The sequence below is a fragment of the Apis laboriosa genome, unplaced genomic scaffold (assembly GCF_014066325.1).
Source record: "Apis laboriosa isolate Shangri-la unplaced genomic scaffold, ASM1406632v1 scaffold38_cov145, whole genome shotgun sequence".
Classification (NCBI taxonomy): domain Eukaryota; kingdom Metazoa; phylum Arthropoda; class Insecta; order Hymenoptera; family Apidae; genus Apis; species Apis laboriosa.
Window position 1 is genome coordinate 1,873,134 of NW_025223092.1, and position 18,279 is coordinate 1,891,412.

The window sequence follows — 18,279 nt, forward strand, 5'->3', positions numbered from 1 at the left end:
TTTTAATATATATAATAATTTGACAAATTAAAATCATTTTTCATTTTTCTTTAAAAATCAAAATAATAACTTTAATATATAAAGTTATGGAAAATAAATATAAATTTAGTATGCTTAAATATTATTACTTATTTTAATTCAATTCGATGATTTGAATACTATAAAATATAAAGAGACACCTGTGACTTCGCATAAAGGAAGAAGACTTATTACCCCACAGTGAATTAATATTGAAACAAAAAAATATCTCTATTACTTTAAATGAAAATATTTTTTAAAAAGAAAAAAAAATTATTTTCTTATCATATATATTTGTAATATTTTCTAGATATTAAATTTTCTTAATTCTTTAATTCTTTTTGGATATTATATCTAAAGATTATTATATCTAAAGATAATATACAATAATTCATTTCCTAAATTAAAACGAATATAAAATATACAATAATATTAGAAAAATTAATTATTTTGAAGTTAAGAAACGAAAGAATAACAATTTGTAAAATTAAAATTACGAAATGTTTCAGATAATCTCATGATTCTCGATATAACGTTATATACGATAAAAAGAAGAATCACGATGTTTTTTTGCAATCATTTAGAAGTTAAAAAAAATATAGGAAAATAATTAAAATCTCTTAATATTGGGAATTGGGACATTGGATTGAGGTTATTGTGAAGTTCATTTAAGGGTTGAAGAAGTTCCACAAATTTTTCGCTTGTTTGAATTCTTCTTATTTATAAAACAGTGTAAATTATTTTTAAATTTCAAAAAGTTTCTTCTTTCCTCTATTAATTTATGAGAATGAATTCGTAAAATTCACTTCAAATCAAAGTAAAATATGGAAATATGATAAACTTCAATGAGAATTTAAAAAGCAATTTTTTTATTATTACAAATCTACTTATCATGAAATTTATAAAATTTATATATAATTTATTACATTTCAAATAAAAGTAGTGAGAAGAAGATAGTAACATTTATACGTAGAATTTCGCTTTTGCTTATACATTCTGTTTCTTCATTTTTTATATTTCTCATCTCTTTCGTATTGTACACATGCTACAACCATGCTATAACTCAAAAAAATTACAATTTTAAAAGAAAACGATTTCAAATAATTTGATCCGTTTTAAAAATATGTCATAATAAAATCAAATTAAAAAAGTACAGGCAATAATATTTTTTTTTCTTCTTTTTTTCCATGTCAATAAATCAAAAATTGTAAATTTTAAATTATGTTGGAACAAGTGTGCGATATTCCTTTTATTCTTATATTCTTTTATTTATATCCATTGTACCAGATGACGTTATGAGGTTGTTTGTATTCTGTTTCAGCCCTCAATACCTTAAACCGCTTAAACAAAGAAGGTGAAGCACTTGCCCTCCAGGATGACCTCACAACGCACCCCACCTTGGCTTTGATGCGACGCATCCTCGCAGATGCACAGGTGAGTCCCACAATTACTTTCGATATTTCATACATTGTATATTTTATACATAGTGAACGTAAAAAAAAAAATTTTCCAATATTTATACCTCCATACAATTATTAAAGAATTATTTTTATAATAATAATTTCTTTTTAATGTTCAAATTACAAATTGCAATCAAAGAAAAACAAAAACAAATTTTTAACCAGCTATTTTAAATAACAATTTTTGAAATTTAGTAATTACGATAATACACTTTTTAACTTGCGAAAAATTTTTTTATTCTATAAATATTAATATCTTTCATGTTTAATATATACTTTTAACTAAGGATTAAGGATTAAATATATTTATTTTTAATAGAATAATTTATATAATTCATATAATAATTTATTTTTAAAATATATATATATATATATAAAACTATAAAATTAAAGTCTTATTATAAATAATAAATAGATACTGTTAAATTAACCATAAAACGATGAATAATTAAATACCTATTCAAAATTTTCCCATTCACAAATTACAAATATTAATAAATTAAACTTCCAAACATTCGATAACACACTTTCAACCGATGAAAGAATCAAATATCTTTACTCTTAATTAAACATTACATAAATATCAAAATTAATACCGATCATTTTCACGGTGAATTATTAACGAACCGTGGCTCTACTGTCCACTACGAATATTCAAATATTAATAAATCGGACCTCGAGTGTCCCTTCACATTCGTGAATATTACGAATATTAATTTTAATATGCATAAATCGAGCGGATCCCGATGATATTTTTCCCCGCGCTTTTAATAATCACTCGCGAAATCATCGAATCAATAATCCATCGGGGGTTGATATATGAAAAATTTATATAGATATATCGGATACACTTCAACGCCGTTTCCGTTTAATTATCATCGACTCGTGTAACGAGTTCCATCGCGCGAAAATCGGGGGCGGGGAAACTCATTCGCGCGGAATCACACAGTTTATTTATCCTTTTATTATTGATTTAATTAAAACGGCCAATTCAACCCTTTCCTTCGATATACGCCCTGTCCAATTTGAATCGATCCGAGCCGAATATCTTGGAAATTATTAATGAAAAATATTCAAGAAAGTTTGAATGAATATAAAATTTTGTTTTTTTTTTTTTGTAATAAGAAAAAGTTTTTTGAATACATAAATCGATGTAGTTCACTTATAACAATCGACTAAATATTTAAACTATTATATTGTGATATAACGTGTATAAAATCGATAATCTTAATATTGATCTAAGATAATATAAAGATAAAATTGTAAATTCAAAATATTATAAATTAATCATTTCGATAATGTAATAAATAAGGAAATCATTATAATACATTTAAAAAGATATGATTCTATTAAAAAACACTATGTTGGCCTTGTATATGTCTTCTATAATTTTATTTTAAAAAAAATCTCTTCCACCAAATGATATATATCCATTGAATGATTTATAACTCTGATTCAAATATTTGTAACATCTCATTTCATAAAAAGAGTGTAATATACTATTTGTTCCAATCCTCCAGAGTAATGAATTCGAACGGGAAAAACTGGTCGTAGAACATGGTAAGCCTTTCAGAATTTTGCAAGAAAAAGAAATATTTCCTTATAAATAAGAAATATATTTAAGAATTATTTCTCTGACTTTATTTGATGTATTTTAAATCGTTTCGACGTCATTCGACTAATGCACATCGTTCGAACATTAGAACGGACATAAAAAAAAAAAAAAAAGAAAAACAATATACATAATCAATATACATAAATCAAAACACATTATTCCATCAGACAATTCGAAATTTGTCCGAAAGAAAAGTTATAAATGATCAAAAAAAAAAAAGACCAAATAGTAATAATTTCTAGATCTTATATTTCTCGATATTCCTCTAAAACCTTCCAACGGATCGATTTAAACGGAAACACCCTGTACTCATAAATTTTCCACCCAAAATGAAATAAACCAACACGTCTCACGTACACGAATTCGTGAATTTTCCTCTCGTTTGTTTTCCTTTCCCTCCCTCTTCCCTTTTCTTCTTTTTTTTTACTCCTCTTTCCCCATTTGACTTTCCAACCCTCCCCCTTCTCTCCACCCCTTGCTCACGGGCATTCGGCGGCGAATCGCATCCCGTGGCCGGGAAAAATGATAAAAATTGAAGGAAATGGCGGAAGCGAGGGCGCCGCAATTAAACGAAACGTCGCGGATCACATGCACCGTTGAACACGTTATCCGACGAATCTTGTCTGGCCATTATTGCGGTTAGTCCGAAATTAACACGATTAAACGGCCGACACGTGATTAGTAATTAGTTCCATTGGATTGTGGGATTGTGGGTTGTTGATGTTTCGATTCGGGAAGGGATGAATGCGTTGTTGCGTTCTTTGTTCGAAAATCAAATCAGATCTCGGGCCATTGTTCGACCCGATTTGAACGGGTCATAGGATGTGAGATAGGATCTGTTAGGATCGTGTTGACACGTGGGAAATGACGATAATGTGTTTTTTTTTTTTTTAGAATGTTGCAATTTAGGTGAATTACGGTAAATTGACTCTTTAGAATTTAATGGTGTATTGCACGAGCGTGTGTATTCATTCATTTCGAAAGTGTGTCAAATTCGGTCATTAATGACTTATTTTTGAAATGTTTTTCACTTCTGCTTTTTCCTCTGCTTTTTATAATTAATATTTCTCTTCACTAGTTATTTTTCAATAATTTATTAATCGTTATTGCTGATATATAGGATATTAATATATTTTTGAGATAATTTTGAATCCTGAAAAACGAAACAAATAAAATATAAAAATTGGTTTACGAAAATGTCGATTGAGGATTTTATTAAGTGAACGATTTAAATTTGCATTAGATCAAGCGAGATGGTTCTATCTCATATTCTTTAACATAAATTTGAATTGCTTATTTAGTAAATTTCAACCGATATTTTTATACAATTTTTGTGTTTATTTTCCCTTTTAGTTTCTTTTACAAATTCAATATATTAACACTTTTTCTTTCTATTATTAATACACACCAACTTTTTAATTATACCATTTTTATCTACATAATTCATAACATATTTTAACACAGTAAAATAAATATTAAATAATATATAAAATAAAAAATTAATATGAAATTCATCATGCGAATTGTTATATAATCGTTACAGTTTGTTATACACGTATAAATAAAACAATGATATAAAGAAAAAGGAAAAAATAACAATATAAAGTATAAAATATTCGATTATAAAATAATTTCAATAAGACAATTCAACTGTCGACTGAGAAAAACAATTTTCAATCTTAATTCTTAATTGCCTAACAACTACGATTATCCATCAATTTATTTTTGGTTTGAAGATCAAAATCTTCGCAAAAAAAACGAATATTAGACGTTACAGTGGTAGAAATAATTCCAAAATTAGATAATAATTTCTTGCACGGACAGAGATTTTCTCACAGCAGTGATTTCCCGTTGGAAACGAGGAAGAAGTGGTATAAGTCAATAACTAATCAGGCATCGATGCCCAGCCAAGCGCGATCTTTAATGCCATTACCGTTTCTTCTTCGCCTTCTCTTCTGCTTTATTCCGGTCAAGAGAGCTATCATCTTGCTTTCTGATCACGATTCTCAGTGAAAATTCGCGCGACAATTCTTTCTGAAATTAACAAAAAGATGCCCCAGACAAAAACGAGGACGTGGCGGAAATTGTACGAGGAGAAGACACATTTTCAATCTTGTCGGCGGAATGATCAATAGCACAGATGAAAAATATTCGAAAGAGGGAGGAGTGAAACTACACTAGAATCTCGAATTTAAAATCGTGACGATCGATTTTTTTTTTTTTTTTTTTTTAGATTTAAATTCGTTTACCTCTCGTTGTATTATTATAACGAAATTTTATTGTCGTAAAAGTGTCGAATAAAGATTGAGAAATTCATTTTCTCATTTTGTATATATATATATTAAGATTGATTATATAAGATCATATTATATTCACTATAATTAAGGATATTGATAGATCGCTTTTATTATAAATATTTATTCATTGTCATTGATTGTGAATGATCGATTGTTCTCTTTCTTTCTTCAAATTGTTATATTTTGTAAATTAATGAAATTAATTTAAGGATATAATAAATAGATTTTTAAATAATAAATATTATTTCTATATTATTCATTTTAATATTATTTAACTTAATTACTTTATTTATAATATAAAAATGATGAATATTATTTTAAATATTTATTTAAAATTTAATTTATTAAATTTAATTTGTAATTTCCAAAATTTAAAGTTATTTAATTATTTATATTAATTTAATAAATTCTAATTACTTAATAGCATATATATACCAAAAGAATATTATTATTTTAAAGATATATTTTGATTAAAATATTTCTATTTTCACTGAAAATCAAAAGTCACCATACATAAAACGGCAAGCAAATGAAGTGAAATTTAAATGGAGAATAAAAAAATTTAAATATATTTTTTGCCTCTCTTTCCACATTCTTGCTTACGTGTGTACACAAAATGCCATTGTATTGTTATTATTATTTCGAGTCCACTAATTTCTCCATGCACCGTTGATCCGTGCGGAGTGTAAGCATGATTCACGCTCTATTCGTGTACCAGTTAATGCGTTTTCATCCGAAGGGAACCTAAATGAAAAATGCAAAATCAGGAGACGCTCTTCCGTTTCATCCCCGTTTCCACTACTCTCTTTCCCAACCTTTTTCTCGTGTGGCGCGTATTCATCGAGCTGCTAAGTGGTATCCTACTATGCTTCTGGTCGTGAATCGTCGTGTTCTTTTTCTTCTCTTTCCGGCGCCCTTTCCATTTTTCACCGTATACATTTCCGATTTTATGGAAATGGCGGTATGACGATGCTTCACAATGTTGAAAATTTCTCGAGGAATCTTGGAAATTTATTTTAATTATTGTTATGTCGATGCTTGAAATTTGGGATTTCAATTGCGATTCGAGAAATTATTTTTTGATAATAGAATTGTGATCGTAGAGTGAATTAAAATAGATTTTGTGGTGTAACGATATTTTATAATATTATAAAATTTAGAGAATCTTGAGAATTTCACATATCGTTCATTTTTGATAGATTAAAATTATTTTTAAAAAAAATATAAAAATTAAAAATTCGTAAAGAACAATTTAAACTCATATTATAAATAATTAACATAAATAAAAAAAAATTCTTCTTGCAGATATAAATATAATCTTTAAGATAAATCTAAAGAATTCATGTAATTTAAATTTATTTTTTAAATCATTTTTTTAATTCTACCAAAATTCATCAGTCATTTACAATTATAAGATTTTTCCTTTAATTTTAATTTTTTTATTATTTATTATTATATGTACATTCTCAAAATATATTCTATAAGATCTATAAGATCTAATTTTATCTTTACATTAACATCTTATGGAATTATTCGATTTTGTTAAATAAAAATAAAAAAAATTATAAATAATTGACACAAACATTTTCTAAATGTAAAAATAAAAGCTAATGAATAAAAATTTAAAAGTCAACAAATGCACGTTTATATTAGCATTCCTAGTAGAATCAACGTTGTCCGTTCAGTGACAGTCTAATACTACTTATCTCTGAAGAACCAAATACAGGATGATTCATAAATACATATTTCCATATTTCAAAGAATGAAAATACATTAAAATGAATAGAGAACGACATTTCTTCTGTTGAATTATGGATGATTAAAGAAAATTTTGATATTTGATTTCAATCATTAGATTTATTATAGATTTATTATAGATATTAGATTTTATTATATACAAATGAATTCTGAAATGTGATTATTTGAAGAATATTTAGACAATATAATATTACCAATAATAATATCTTTATAATTATCAAAATTGTACAAATCATAAGCTACAAATGATCAATATTAATGAATTTTCTTACACAATGATAAAAATTTTAAAATTTTAATGAAATAAACAGATTTTAATATTGATTTAAAAATTTCTAAATCATTTGATTATTTTATTTAACTCAAAATTATAAAATTGAAAAAAAAAGAGAGATTTATTATCTAAATATAATCCATCAATTCACTAATATTATTTAAAAAATGGCTCTGTTAAAGCATAAGGCGAGCATTTTGAAGATATACATAATTAAAAAATTAAATTAACATATATTTATACATACATACTTATATACATATTACATATACATTATACATACATACATATATACTTACATATATAACTCATTTTACCTGATGTACTGGAACGAAATTGTACAGGATGATTCAAAAATACATATATTTAAGTTATATATTATAAGAATAATTATATATTATAAGAATTACATTAAGATGAATAATTCAATTTTCTCTCTTTTTTTTTTTTTTGAATTTTATTTTTATTTCTTCTTTTAAAATTGTAATTACAAAATTAATAATCCGAAATTTTAAACTTCTAGTTTAGTAATTTCTTTTAATTTTGACGATATTTTTTTAAGAACGAACGAGACGAAAATATAAAAATATTACATTAGTTGATGAATATTACATTAAGTTGATGAATAATCAACTTAATGTAAATTCACTTAAATATATGCATTTCTGAATCACCCTGTACAATTTCGTTCAGTAACCGTATCTCTAACTGTACGTGCTACGAAACGGATACAGACACTTCTTTTCCCTATCAAATCGGCTTATGTTGAACACGAATCCTGTTCGTCTGTCAAGCCTTTTCTCGAACACATTGGAATGAACAGTTTCGAGACAGACCCAGTGATGGATGACATTTTCTTCCATGCAACAGAGAATCGCGTTGGGAATACGATTCTGTATAAAAGGCTCATCCAAAAGGGGGTTAATCCATTACAGCCAGTATTAAGGCACGCATAATACTCGATGCGTGAATTCACGCACGCGAAGAATCGAGCCCCGTAAATTGTAACGCATTAATTTGATTTTTCTTTCTCTTTTTTCTTTTATACATTTGTATGATTATTCGAGCGGAAATAACAACCATTTTAACCATTTTATTACTGTATAATTGAAAAAATTACAGAGAGTTTTCTCTCTTTTCTTTTCTTTTTTTTTTTTGCATTTTATTTTTATTTCTTCTTTTAAAATTGTAATTACAAAATTAATAATCCGAAATTTTAAACTTCTAGTTTAGTAATTTCTTTTAATTTTGACGATATTTTTTTAAGAACGAACGAGACGAAAATATAAAAATATTACATTAGTTGATGAATATTACATTAAGTTGATGAATAATCAACTTAATGTAAATTCACTTAAATATATGCATTTCTGAATCACCCTGTACAATTTCGTTCAGTAACCGTATCTCTAACTGTACGTGCTACGAAACGGATACAGACACTTCTTTTCCCTATCAAATCGGCTTATGTTGAACACGAATCCTGTTCGTCTGTCAAGCCTTTTCTCGAACACATTGGAATGAACAGTTTCGAGACAGACCCAGTGATGGATGACATTTTCTTCCATGCAACAGAGAATCGCGTTGGGAATACGATTCTGTATAAAAGGCTCATCCAAAAGGGGGTTAATCCATTACAGCCAGTATTAAGGCACGCATAATACTCGATGCGTGAATTCACGCACGCGAAGAATCGAGCCCCGTAAATTGTAACGCATTAATTTGATTTTTCTTTTTCTTTTTTCTTTTATACATTTGTATGATTATTCGAGCGGAAATAACGTTTTAGCCATTTTATTACTGTATAATTGAAAAAATTACAGAAAGTTTTCTCTCTTTTCTTTTCTTTTTTTTTTTTGCATTTTATTTTTATTTCTTTTTTTAAAATTATAATTACAAAATTAATAATCCGAAATTTTAAACTTGATCTGATTTAATGATTTCTTTTAATTTTGACGATATTCTTTTAGGAACGATAGAGATGAAAATATAAAAATATATTTTTATTACTTATTAATTATATATATAAAATAAAATTTTTTAAAAAAAAATTACGAAAATATTATCAAAATTAAATTGAATTTCGTTCATTTAACTATGTATTTAAAATGACTTTTAAATGTGAAGAACGAAGGAATAATTAAATCGATGTTCAGGAGATGAAAAAAATTAAAGCGTTACTAAAAGGGGTAATTTATCCATTTATATCGTGGCTGTCGTGTCAATTAACACGAATCACTTTAGCATTCTTGTTCACCGTAATATTATATAATAACATTACACGCGGGCCAACGTTGGGATATCTTGCAAAAAGGGATGAACACGGTGAAATATGGTGACAAGATTAATTTCAATTAAAATTTCGGGAAATGTCATGGGTATATGTACCGGTGAAATGGTATTCCTGTCGAGTACTCCAGTAATTAAATTTGCATTCTTTTATTTTTGCAACGTTGAAGCGAGTTGAATCAGGCCACGGAGGAAAAAGACCACTCGAAACTCTCTTCTATATGCACATTCATCTCTTCTTTATCTACCTGTCTATCTTGTATATACATCCTTCTCTATTCCTTTCATGAATAGCTACAGGAAATACGAAGTATAGAAATCTTACATTCTGCTCTTCAAGCTATTAATTGTAAGTATGTATAACAATAATCATAGAATCATTAAAGATAATCAAGAAAAGAAACTTGTTATTTCCCTATAGATAATCACAAATATAATTCAGTTCTACATAAACTGTCTATTCAAACTATTCGAACAATTTAATGAATTATTAAAAAATTTATTTTCAAATTTTCTAATAAAAAATGAATATTTATCAAAAATAAATTTTTTTTTTACTTTTACATTAAATATCTATACAATTTATCGATAAATAAAAAATATAATAATAATAATAATATAATAATAATAAAATAAAATATATAATAATAATATAATATATAATAATAAAATCGTAGTATATATAATATAATTTGATCGATAAATAATATTATATAAGGCTTAAATAACTTATTAACTTCTCTTATATCTAAAATAATTTATTCCAATTTTTATTAATTTTTATATTAATTTAATATAATCAATAAATAATGCTATAATAATAATAATACAAGATGTTAATTTTATAGAATAAATAAACATAAAAATTACGATATAAAATTATATAAAAATGTCGGTTAAGAATTATTTATTAAGTTATGAACAATTAAAATTTATGTTGGATAAAATAAAAGAAAGACAGAATTAATTAAATATGATACTATTTATTAGTTATAATAATTTATTAATTATATTTATCTAACACAAAATTAAATTGTTTATAGTAAATAAACTTAGTAAATAAACTTCAATCGACATTTTTGTATAACAACTTTTATATTTGTTTGTAAAATCTATATTATGAAGGATACATACAAAAATAATTCACAAATATATTAATATTCTGTATATAATCTATTGACTTAACCTATTAACAATTTTATTAAAATTACTTCGTTAAAATATTTCAAAGAAGAAATAATTTCCATCATGATAATTGTCAAAGCAAGCAGGAAATTTAGATAAGACACAAATATAATTCGTAGTATACAATTTTTGCCTCATGCATCTTGTAAAGTGTGAAATTCGGTTTTACGTATAATTTATGTCTTGTCTTCATCATTCCTCGTCATACTTATTCCTTTCTGTTTGCAAGACGCGCCACATCGTGTCGCTGCAACTCGTCAAATTGCTTTTCGAACTCTTTATCGAACGCGAAAATTCCTCTGAAAAGTGCTAAGCTCGAAAGCAAGATGTGTTTCTATTTGCATTTGAAACGTGGACTCTCATTCTGGATTCCTCTTTTCCGGCTAAAACGAAACAGAGAATTGCTCATTTAATGGTGTACATGATCCGCGAGAAAATTAACGTTTCTGGCACGTTCAAGTAGAATGTTGTTTACCAGAAACATTTTTTTTTCGTCTTTTACATTTTTTTTCTCCTTTTTTTCCGTCTCGAAAGATATCTCTACTCATATTGCTTCTTTGTGCAATTCGTTTAATTGCAACTGGTTTCTGATGTGTCGTTTATAAAAGTTTTACTTGATTTAATAGTTTCTCGATAACATTTATAATGATAACATTTAAATATGTATATTACATTTCAAAACTAGATTGATTTAGTGACTCGAATTAATATTTGGATATCATTTTATGCGAGATTATTATTCTATATATTTTTTTATAATAGTTTTATTGATTGTTTTTTAATATATTGTTATTAAAAATATATATTTAATTTATATTACATATATAAATTAATATAATTTTATAATATAATATAATATAATATAATATAATATAAATTTTGAACAATAAAAAAAATTAAATGATAATGAAAATTAATATATATAAAAAACATACAAATTTTGTATTTGTTTTTATAAATGTTGTACATTACACAAATGTACTATAATAAACTGTTGTAATTTTGTTGTGTTTGTAATTTTGTGATTAAATTTCACCATTATTTAATTTATTGCATATGCAAGAAGTTGTTATTAAATAAATAAAATTTATATTTCTAACTATAACAATAATTAATTAAATAAAATTATGAACAAATATACGGAGTAATAATTTCATATATTGATCCAAATATTAATACGAATCATTATATGAAAAACATATTTTTTTTTATATTTAACATAATTTTATAACATAATTTATGAAGATAATTTATATTCTTAATATCGTATATTTTTAACTTTGAAATTTATTAATATTGCATCGTCACAAAATATTCCTATAAAAAATACAATTTTTATTATATCAATTTAGAATTAATTTAGAATCAAGAGATCAAAAGAGATATTTTTCGAATTAAAAATCAATATTTTCATATTCTCATTGATAAAATCTTTTCCTCTAATCATTAATACTTAATATGAAAATTTATTGTTATTATTATTATATTATTTATTATATTATTATTATATTATTATATTATTTATTATTATTATTAATATAATTTCGTAGCAAAATATGTCTGCAATAAGATCCTTATGAAATATTAATATAAAATAAAATTTATATTATATTATATTATAAAATTATATTATATTTTGATTCAATATTCATATTTCGATATTCTAGCTATTGAAATTTTTATGATTTCATTTACAAAGTTCATACCTATCTATAGAATAATTTAACTCTAAAAACTACTTAATTTAATACTCCCAACAAAATCTATTAAAATTTTGTTCCATAGAATGTAACAATTATACATCTATATCCATTATTTTCCATTAAAAAAAAAAAAAAATCTTTTTACCATCCAACTACACGTAAAATTTTCACTCTCAAAAAGCACCAGTTTCGTTGGTGAAAAATTTTACTCCATCAGTTTCCATTTACCCACTTCCGTATAACCAGCACTTTCCCGCACCGCAAATTTCTTCCTTACATCTCACGCGTCTTCGTGTTCGAGGAGGCCACTTCCCCCGAGAATTTTAGCACGGGTTCACAGTGGAAACGGAAATCGTCGCGCTAATGCATTAGAACGCATTTCGCCTGGAAATTACGACGGTGATAATGTACCTGATTAAAAAGGCAGTAGACATCGTGACCCAGTAGTCTTTTCCCGATATGTTTACTGAATATGCGGCACTTTATACGCGCGTTAACAATGCACCTTTAGCTTTCTCTGCTTCTCTCTCTCTCTCTCTCTCTCTCTCTCTCTCTCTCTCTCTCTCTCTCTCTCTCTCGAGCGCCGTTGAATATGCAACGGAATCGATCGTTCGGTATAATGCATTTCATATGGCCCATATACACGTCATGTGGGAGTAGAGTAATGGGCAAAAGTCTTGGATCGTCGAATCTTCCGGCCATCAAATTAAGATCGGTTAAAATTTCCATATATTCTTTCTTCTCTTCGCTTTCTTTCCTTTTCTTATTTTAATAAAGTTTATCAATTGTTGGAGTATTTTTTATTATTTAAAATATTTTTAATTTAGTTGAGAATTATCAAATCAAATTAAATAATTATTGTTATCGAATAATGATTAAATACGTAATTGATATTGATGTTATAATAGTTGAGAATTAATTTTAGGATATTAATTAAGAATCGGTAAGGATTAAATTCCTCAGAGTATTATAAGTCTTCCAATGATTAATAAAAGATATTTTTAATGTTGTAGATTCTCAAGTATTTTATTCGTGACAAATTTTTTAGAAGGATGAAAAAACATAAAATTACTTGTAATATATTCTTTATTAAATTTTTTTTATCAACATCATAATATTCATATAACTTAGATTCATATAAAATTCTTCCAATATTCCAAATTTATAAAAATTTCAACAAAATTCAAATAAAAATTCCTAACATTTTCATTTAAATAGCTTCTTTTTTTCAATATTTAAAATTAATATTTCTCTTACAAAAAAATTCAACTTTTATAGAACATTAAAAGACATAAAATTACATATAGTATATTCGTTATTAAATCTCCAAAATTCTGTATCAAATAATCAATAATTTCTTTTTAAAAAACATTCCATCCTTTAAATCATAATCATCCCCATTAAAAATTTTATTTATACAAATCTATTAACAGAATGAAAAGACATAAAATTACTATCTAATATTCATTATCAAACTTTCAAAATTCTCTCTGATCTCTCTTTCTGATCAAACAATCAATTAAACATTTCTATTTTATCATTTAATAATTTTTCAAAAAAAAAAAATTTATTATTGCTCTTTCAAATTATGCAATCAAATATAATCTAAAATGACATTTTTCTCACATTCAAAGAAATGTAAAAAAAAACTACTCCTAGATAAAGAGACAAAATAACATATTTGTTATTAAACTTTATATTCTGATCAAGAATAACAGTTGACAGTTAAATAACAAAGAAAAATTTCGTTGATTCGCGTTATTGTCGCAATATAACTTCGCCAGGCAAAGCGTTTAGCGCGGGAAAGGAGATCAAAGCGTGCACCCTCTTCTTCTCTCCCTCCCCCTAGTTAGCCAAGCAAAGGCGCATAGCATAATTCTCTGCAAGGAATTACGACGGGCGAAACATTTAATTGCAAATTCGCAAACTGTGGTCGTATCAGTCGGCGCACGGTCTAACCCCCGGGTGCAATGAACCTTTTCAGAGCGTGACAGATGAATATAAACTTAACGCGGGCCGAAATTATACGCCCGATGTCTATAATTAACTTCCACTGCTAACGACGAACCCTCGATTCCTCCACCTCATTACACATTTCGTTTCGAATGCGTTGCATTCTTGTAAAAGTAGCACGTTCTTGTTCAGTAGTGATGGGAACGAGCATAAATAAGTTAGATTATGTTAACAGATACAGTACTTCCAAACGTGAAAAGGGCATTAATTTAATTGTATATAATAAATGATATTATATATCTGTTTCGTAAAATAATATTATTTTTTTTTCTTTAGCTTCTTCAATGAAATTATATTGTAAATCAAATATTATTTTTAAAAACATAAGTTCGAAAATTAAAATAAAGTTACAAGTAATTCTATTTATTGTTTATAATTTTTTTTGCCTTTTTGATTTCTTATAATTCGATTATTTATGAAAGGTTCGATTTATTTTATATCAAACAGCTTATAAGTATGAGAGTAAATATCAGATGTTCCATTTTAAGCGATCCATTATTTTTTAAATTATTAATTTTCGGAGAAAATGTTTCGAGTGAAAATTGCTTTATTTTTTAATAGACTCGTATATTTTTATTTATAGATAAATAGACTTCTAATGACGAATTCATCAATTTAAATATGTTCTAAAATCATTCAAGATTATCTATTGATATTCAAAACTATTTATCTATATTTTCGAAACTTATTCTAACATTTTACAAGAATCAAATACTTATCAATACTAAAACAAACAATTATATTTTATTATTTCTAAATAATAATCTTCTAAGTAAATTCTCTAAAGTAAATTCTTTTTTATTTTTATCCTTAGTAGGATTTTAACTACGTACCGAATTTGAATCCATCATTACTGTTCACCATGTAGCTTGCAAGAAGTAAAATTCCTTTATGGTCAATACAATCATGAAAAATAGGTGGAAGATCCATTCAGGAAACGAGGTCACCAGAGTTTCTGGATTTTTTTTTTTTTCGTGTTGCATGGATGAGAAAAGATATTAAAACTTGATATTAAAATATATTTTAGGCATGCTGAAGAATTTCTTCAAGTTAAATTTATCGAATTTTCTGCATTCGTGTACGAAATAACGGATAATATTAAACAAGAAATGAAATATGATGTGTATATTATGATGAAATGTTGAGATAAAATATTGAGAAAAATATTTCAAAGAATAAATATGGAATACTGTTTGATAAACGTAGAAAACAAGAAAATAATGTATATCTTTTGCAATACATATTTTTACAATATTTTTTTTATTTATACATGTTGAATATGTTGAGTTCATTGTTTTTACTATTGTAATATTGCTATGTTTTTTACAATGTTTTTTTTTTATATTTTTACTCTTTGCAGTATCCTTTTAATCTTCTTGTTTATTGATTTGTATATATTTTTGTATTATCATATGGATCATTTATCAAACGGTAAATAAATGAGAAAATTTATTTTTAATAAAAATTGAGGAGACGAATAAATTATATTTAATATTAAATTTTTACTTAAATAATTTACATTTTATATTTTAAAATCTATATCATATTTTTTAGCCAATATTTTGGCCACATTCGTTTTTCAAATTCGAAAATGATATCAATTTTATTGTGTAAGCTAAATAAAATAAAAGAAATGAAATTTTCAAAAAACAAATTTATAATCTAGTTTATGTAAACAAAATTTAATCTTGTTTAAAAAAATATACAAGGATACATTAATAATAAAAAGATATAAGTGAAATTAAATAATACTAGTTTGTTTCTTATACAAAAAACTATTTAAAAAACATAATTAAATCTTTGTCTTTAAGTTATTAAAAGAATCAACGAACAAGATATACTATTTAACAATTATTTATAATTATTAATAGTTTTATAGGATAATAAAATTTGTAAGAAGCAGCTTTCAAAATTGCATGAAATGTTTAATCTTGGAAGATCATAACATATATCTAAGACAATAATTTAAGACAAAGAATTAATTCTTAAAGAAATAATTCTCATAAAAATTACTCTTAGTGACTTGAATTCATAGAAATATGAATAAATTTATATTTCATCATTTATAAATCAATCGAAATATAAGTCCTTTTTTTCTTTGTATTTTAATACCAACCATATTATTCTTATATTCTCATTATATTACATTATAAAATATATAAAATAATCACAAAAGAACGTTTAAAAGATCAAAAACATCGTTACAAAAATTTTTCAAACTCATTACTTTAATCGCTCCATACATAAATCAAACGCTCCAGATCCTGCACAAGACCTGTTCCCTTACACACACACCCTTATCAAATTACCCCAAATACTTAGCAAACCGCAACGTATTTCCATCTTGGCGAGAAAGGAACTCATCAGAACACATCGCCCTCCGCATTACTCTCCCAATTTCTCGTGCACCCAATTTAAAACACAACGAAAGGGTAAAACCCATTGAGACCGCACCCATTGAAACCACAATGTGGAAGAACCCAGTATGGTTTAACCCAGAGGTCGAAAGTAGGATGAAACGAGCGCAAAAGAGGCGTATACTTGAAGGGTTGAAGAGGAGGAGGAATGAGGAAAAACGAGAACGTGGCGGAGGAGACGGCCAAGAGTGCAGAGAGCACGTCGTTTCGTAATGATTACGACGTTTCTGTAATAAATGCGGTAGCCAATCTCCTCCAATTAACGGCGGCCACCGATTCATTGTTTTCGAGAAGCGCAAATGTCATCGTGTTTTCTCCAAGATTCCTCGTGTCGAGCTTTCCAACCCTCTCGATTCGGCTTTAAACTGACACATCCGGTTATAATCCGGCGTTAATCTCCATCCCCGCCCCTCTAATTGCGCCAATAAATCGCGATGCGAGAAAGCGGAAATCCAGCGGAATATCCGGAATAAGGACGGTGGAAAAGTAATTTCTGGAATTACAAGAATCGTTGCGAGAAGATCTTTGACAATGGCCTTTAAGCGAGGGATTAACTCGGTAGGAATTAATTGGATTGATCGTGACGTTTACTCTTCCTTAGTTTTATTCATTTTTGATAGAAGAGAAGATTCTGGTTTATGTTTCTTTATAAAATTTGATTCGTAAATTGAGTTTTGAGTTTTTTTTGCATTAATTAAATTATTTGTGAAAATTGGGAGATGGAAAGTAAAAGAAAAACAATTGAATTAAATTTAATACGTATTATGAAAATAAATCATTTTTTGAAATTTTTAGAGAAATATCAATTAATCTCTTCAATTAATTTTTTTATTTTGTTTTAAATTGTTTTACTTGTACTTCGTTTTTTTCCTGCATTAATTTGATCTTGTAGAAATATTTATTTTATAATAAGTGTGATCTATGTAATTATAATAGAAATCAAGAATAAATAATATTAGTATGAGAAAAAGATTGTCAGCTTCGTTCCCTCAATGTATCAGCTTATAGCAATAAAATTTCAAGCTTCAAAAATTTTGATTTTATAATTAGAAATTTTTCAAGTTATGCCAATTATATTTCTTATATAACAATACACAAATTCATACAAATGTTTTATTTTTACATAAAAATTTAAATGTAACAAGTGATATTTTTAACCACTAAATAATATTTTTATAATATGCAAAAATTATGAAGATACCATATAACAATTCTTTTCTAATTTTGGATATTTTGGATTTCTTTCAAAT

At 26.0% G+C, this 18,279-nt stretch overlaps 1 protein-coding gene across 12 annotated transcripts in view; it reads left to right on the top strand.

The window, feature by feature from the left end:
* The window catches only part of LOC122715523 (kazrin), a 172,568-nt gene that overhangs the window by 106,695 nt on the left and 47,594 nt on the right, over window positions 1-18,279 (top strand). For all 12 annotated transcript variants that reach the window (XM_043937784.1, XM_043937788.1, XM_043937778.1 and 9 more), the window contains one exon: window positions 1,340-1,452. In XM_043937784.1, the coding sequence (XP_043793719.1) occupies window positions 1,340-1,452 (113 nt within the window). The remainder of the gene's footprint in view (window positions 1-1,339; window positions 1,453-18,279) is intronic.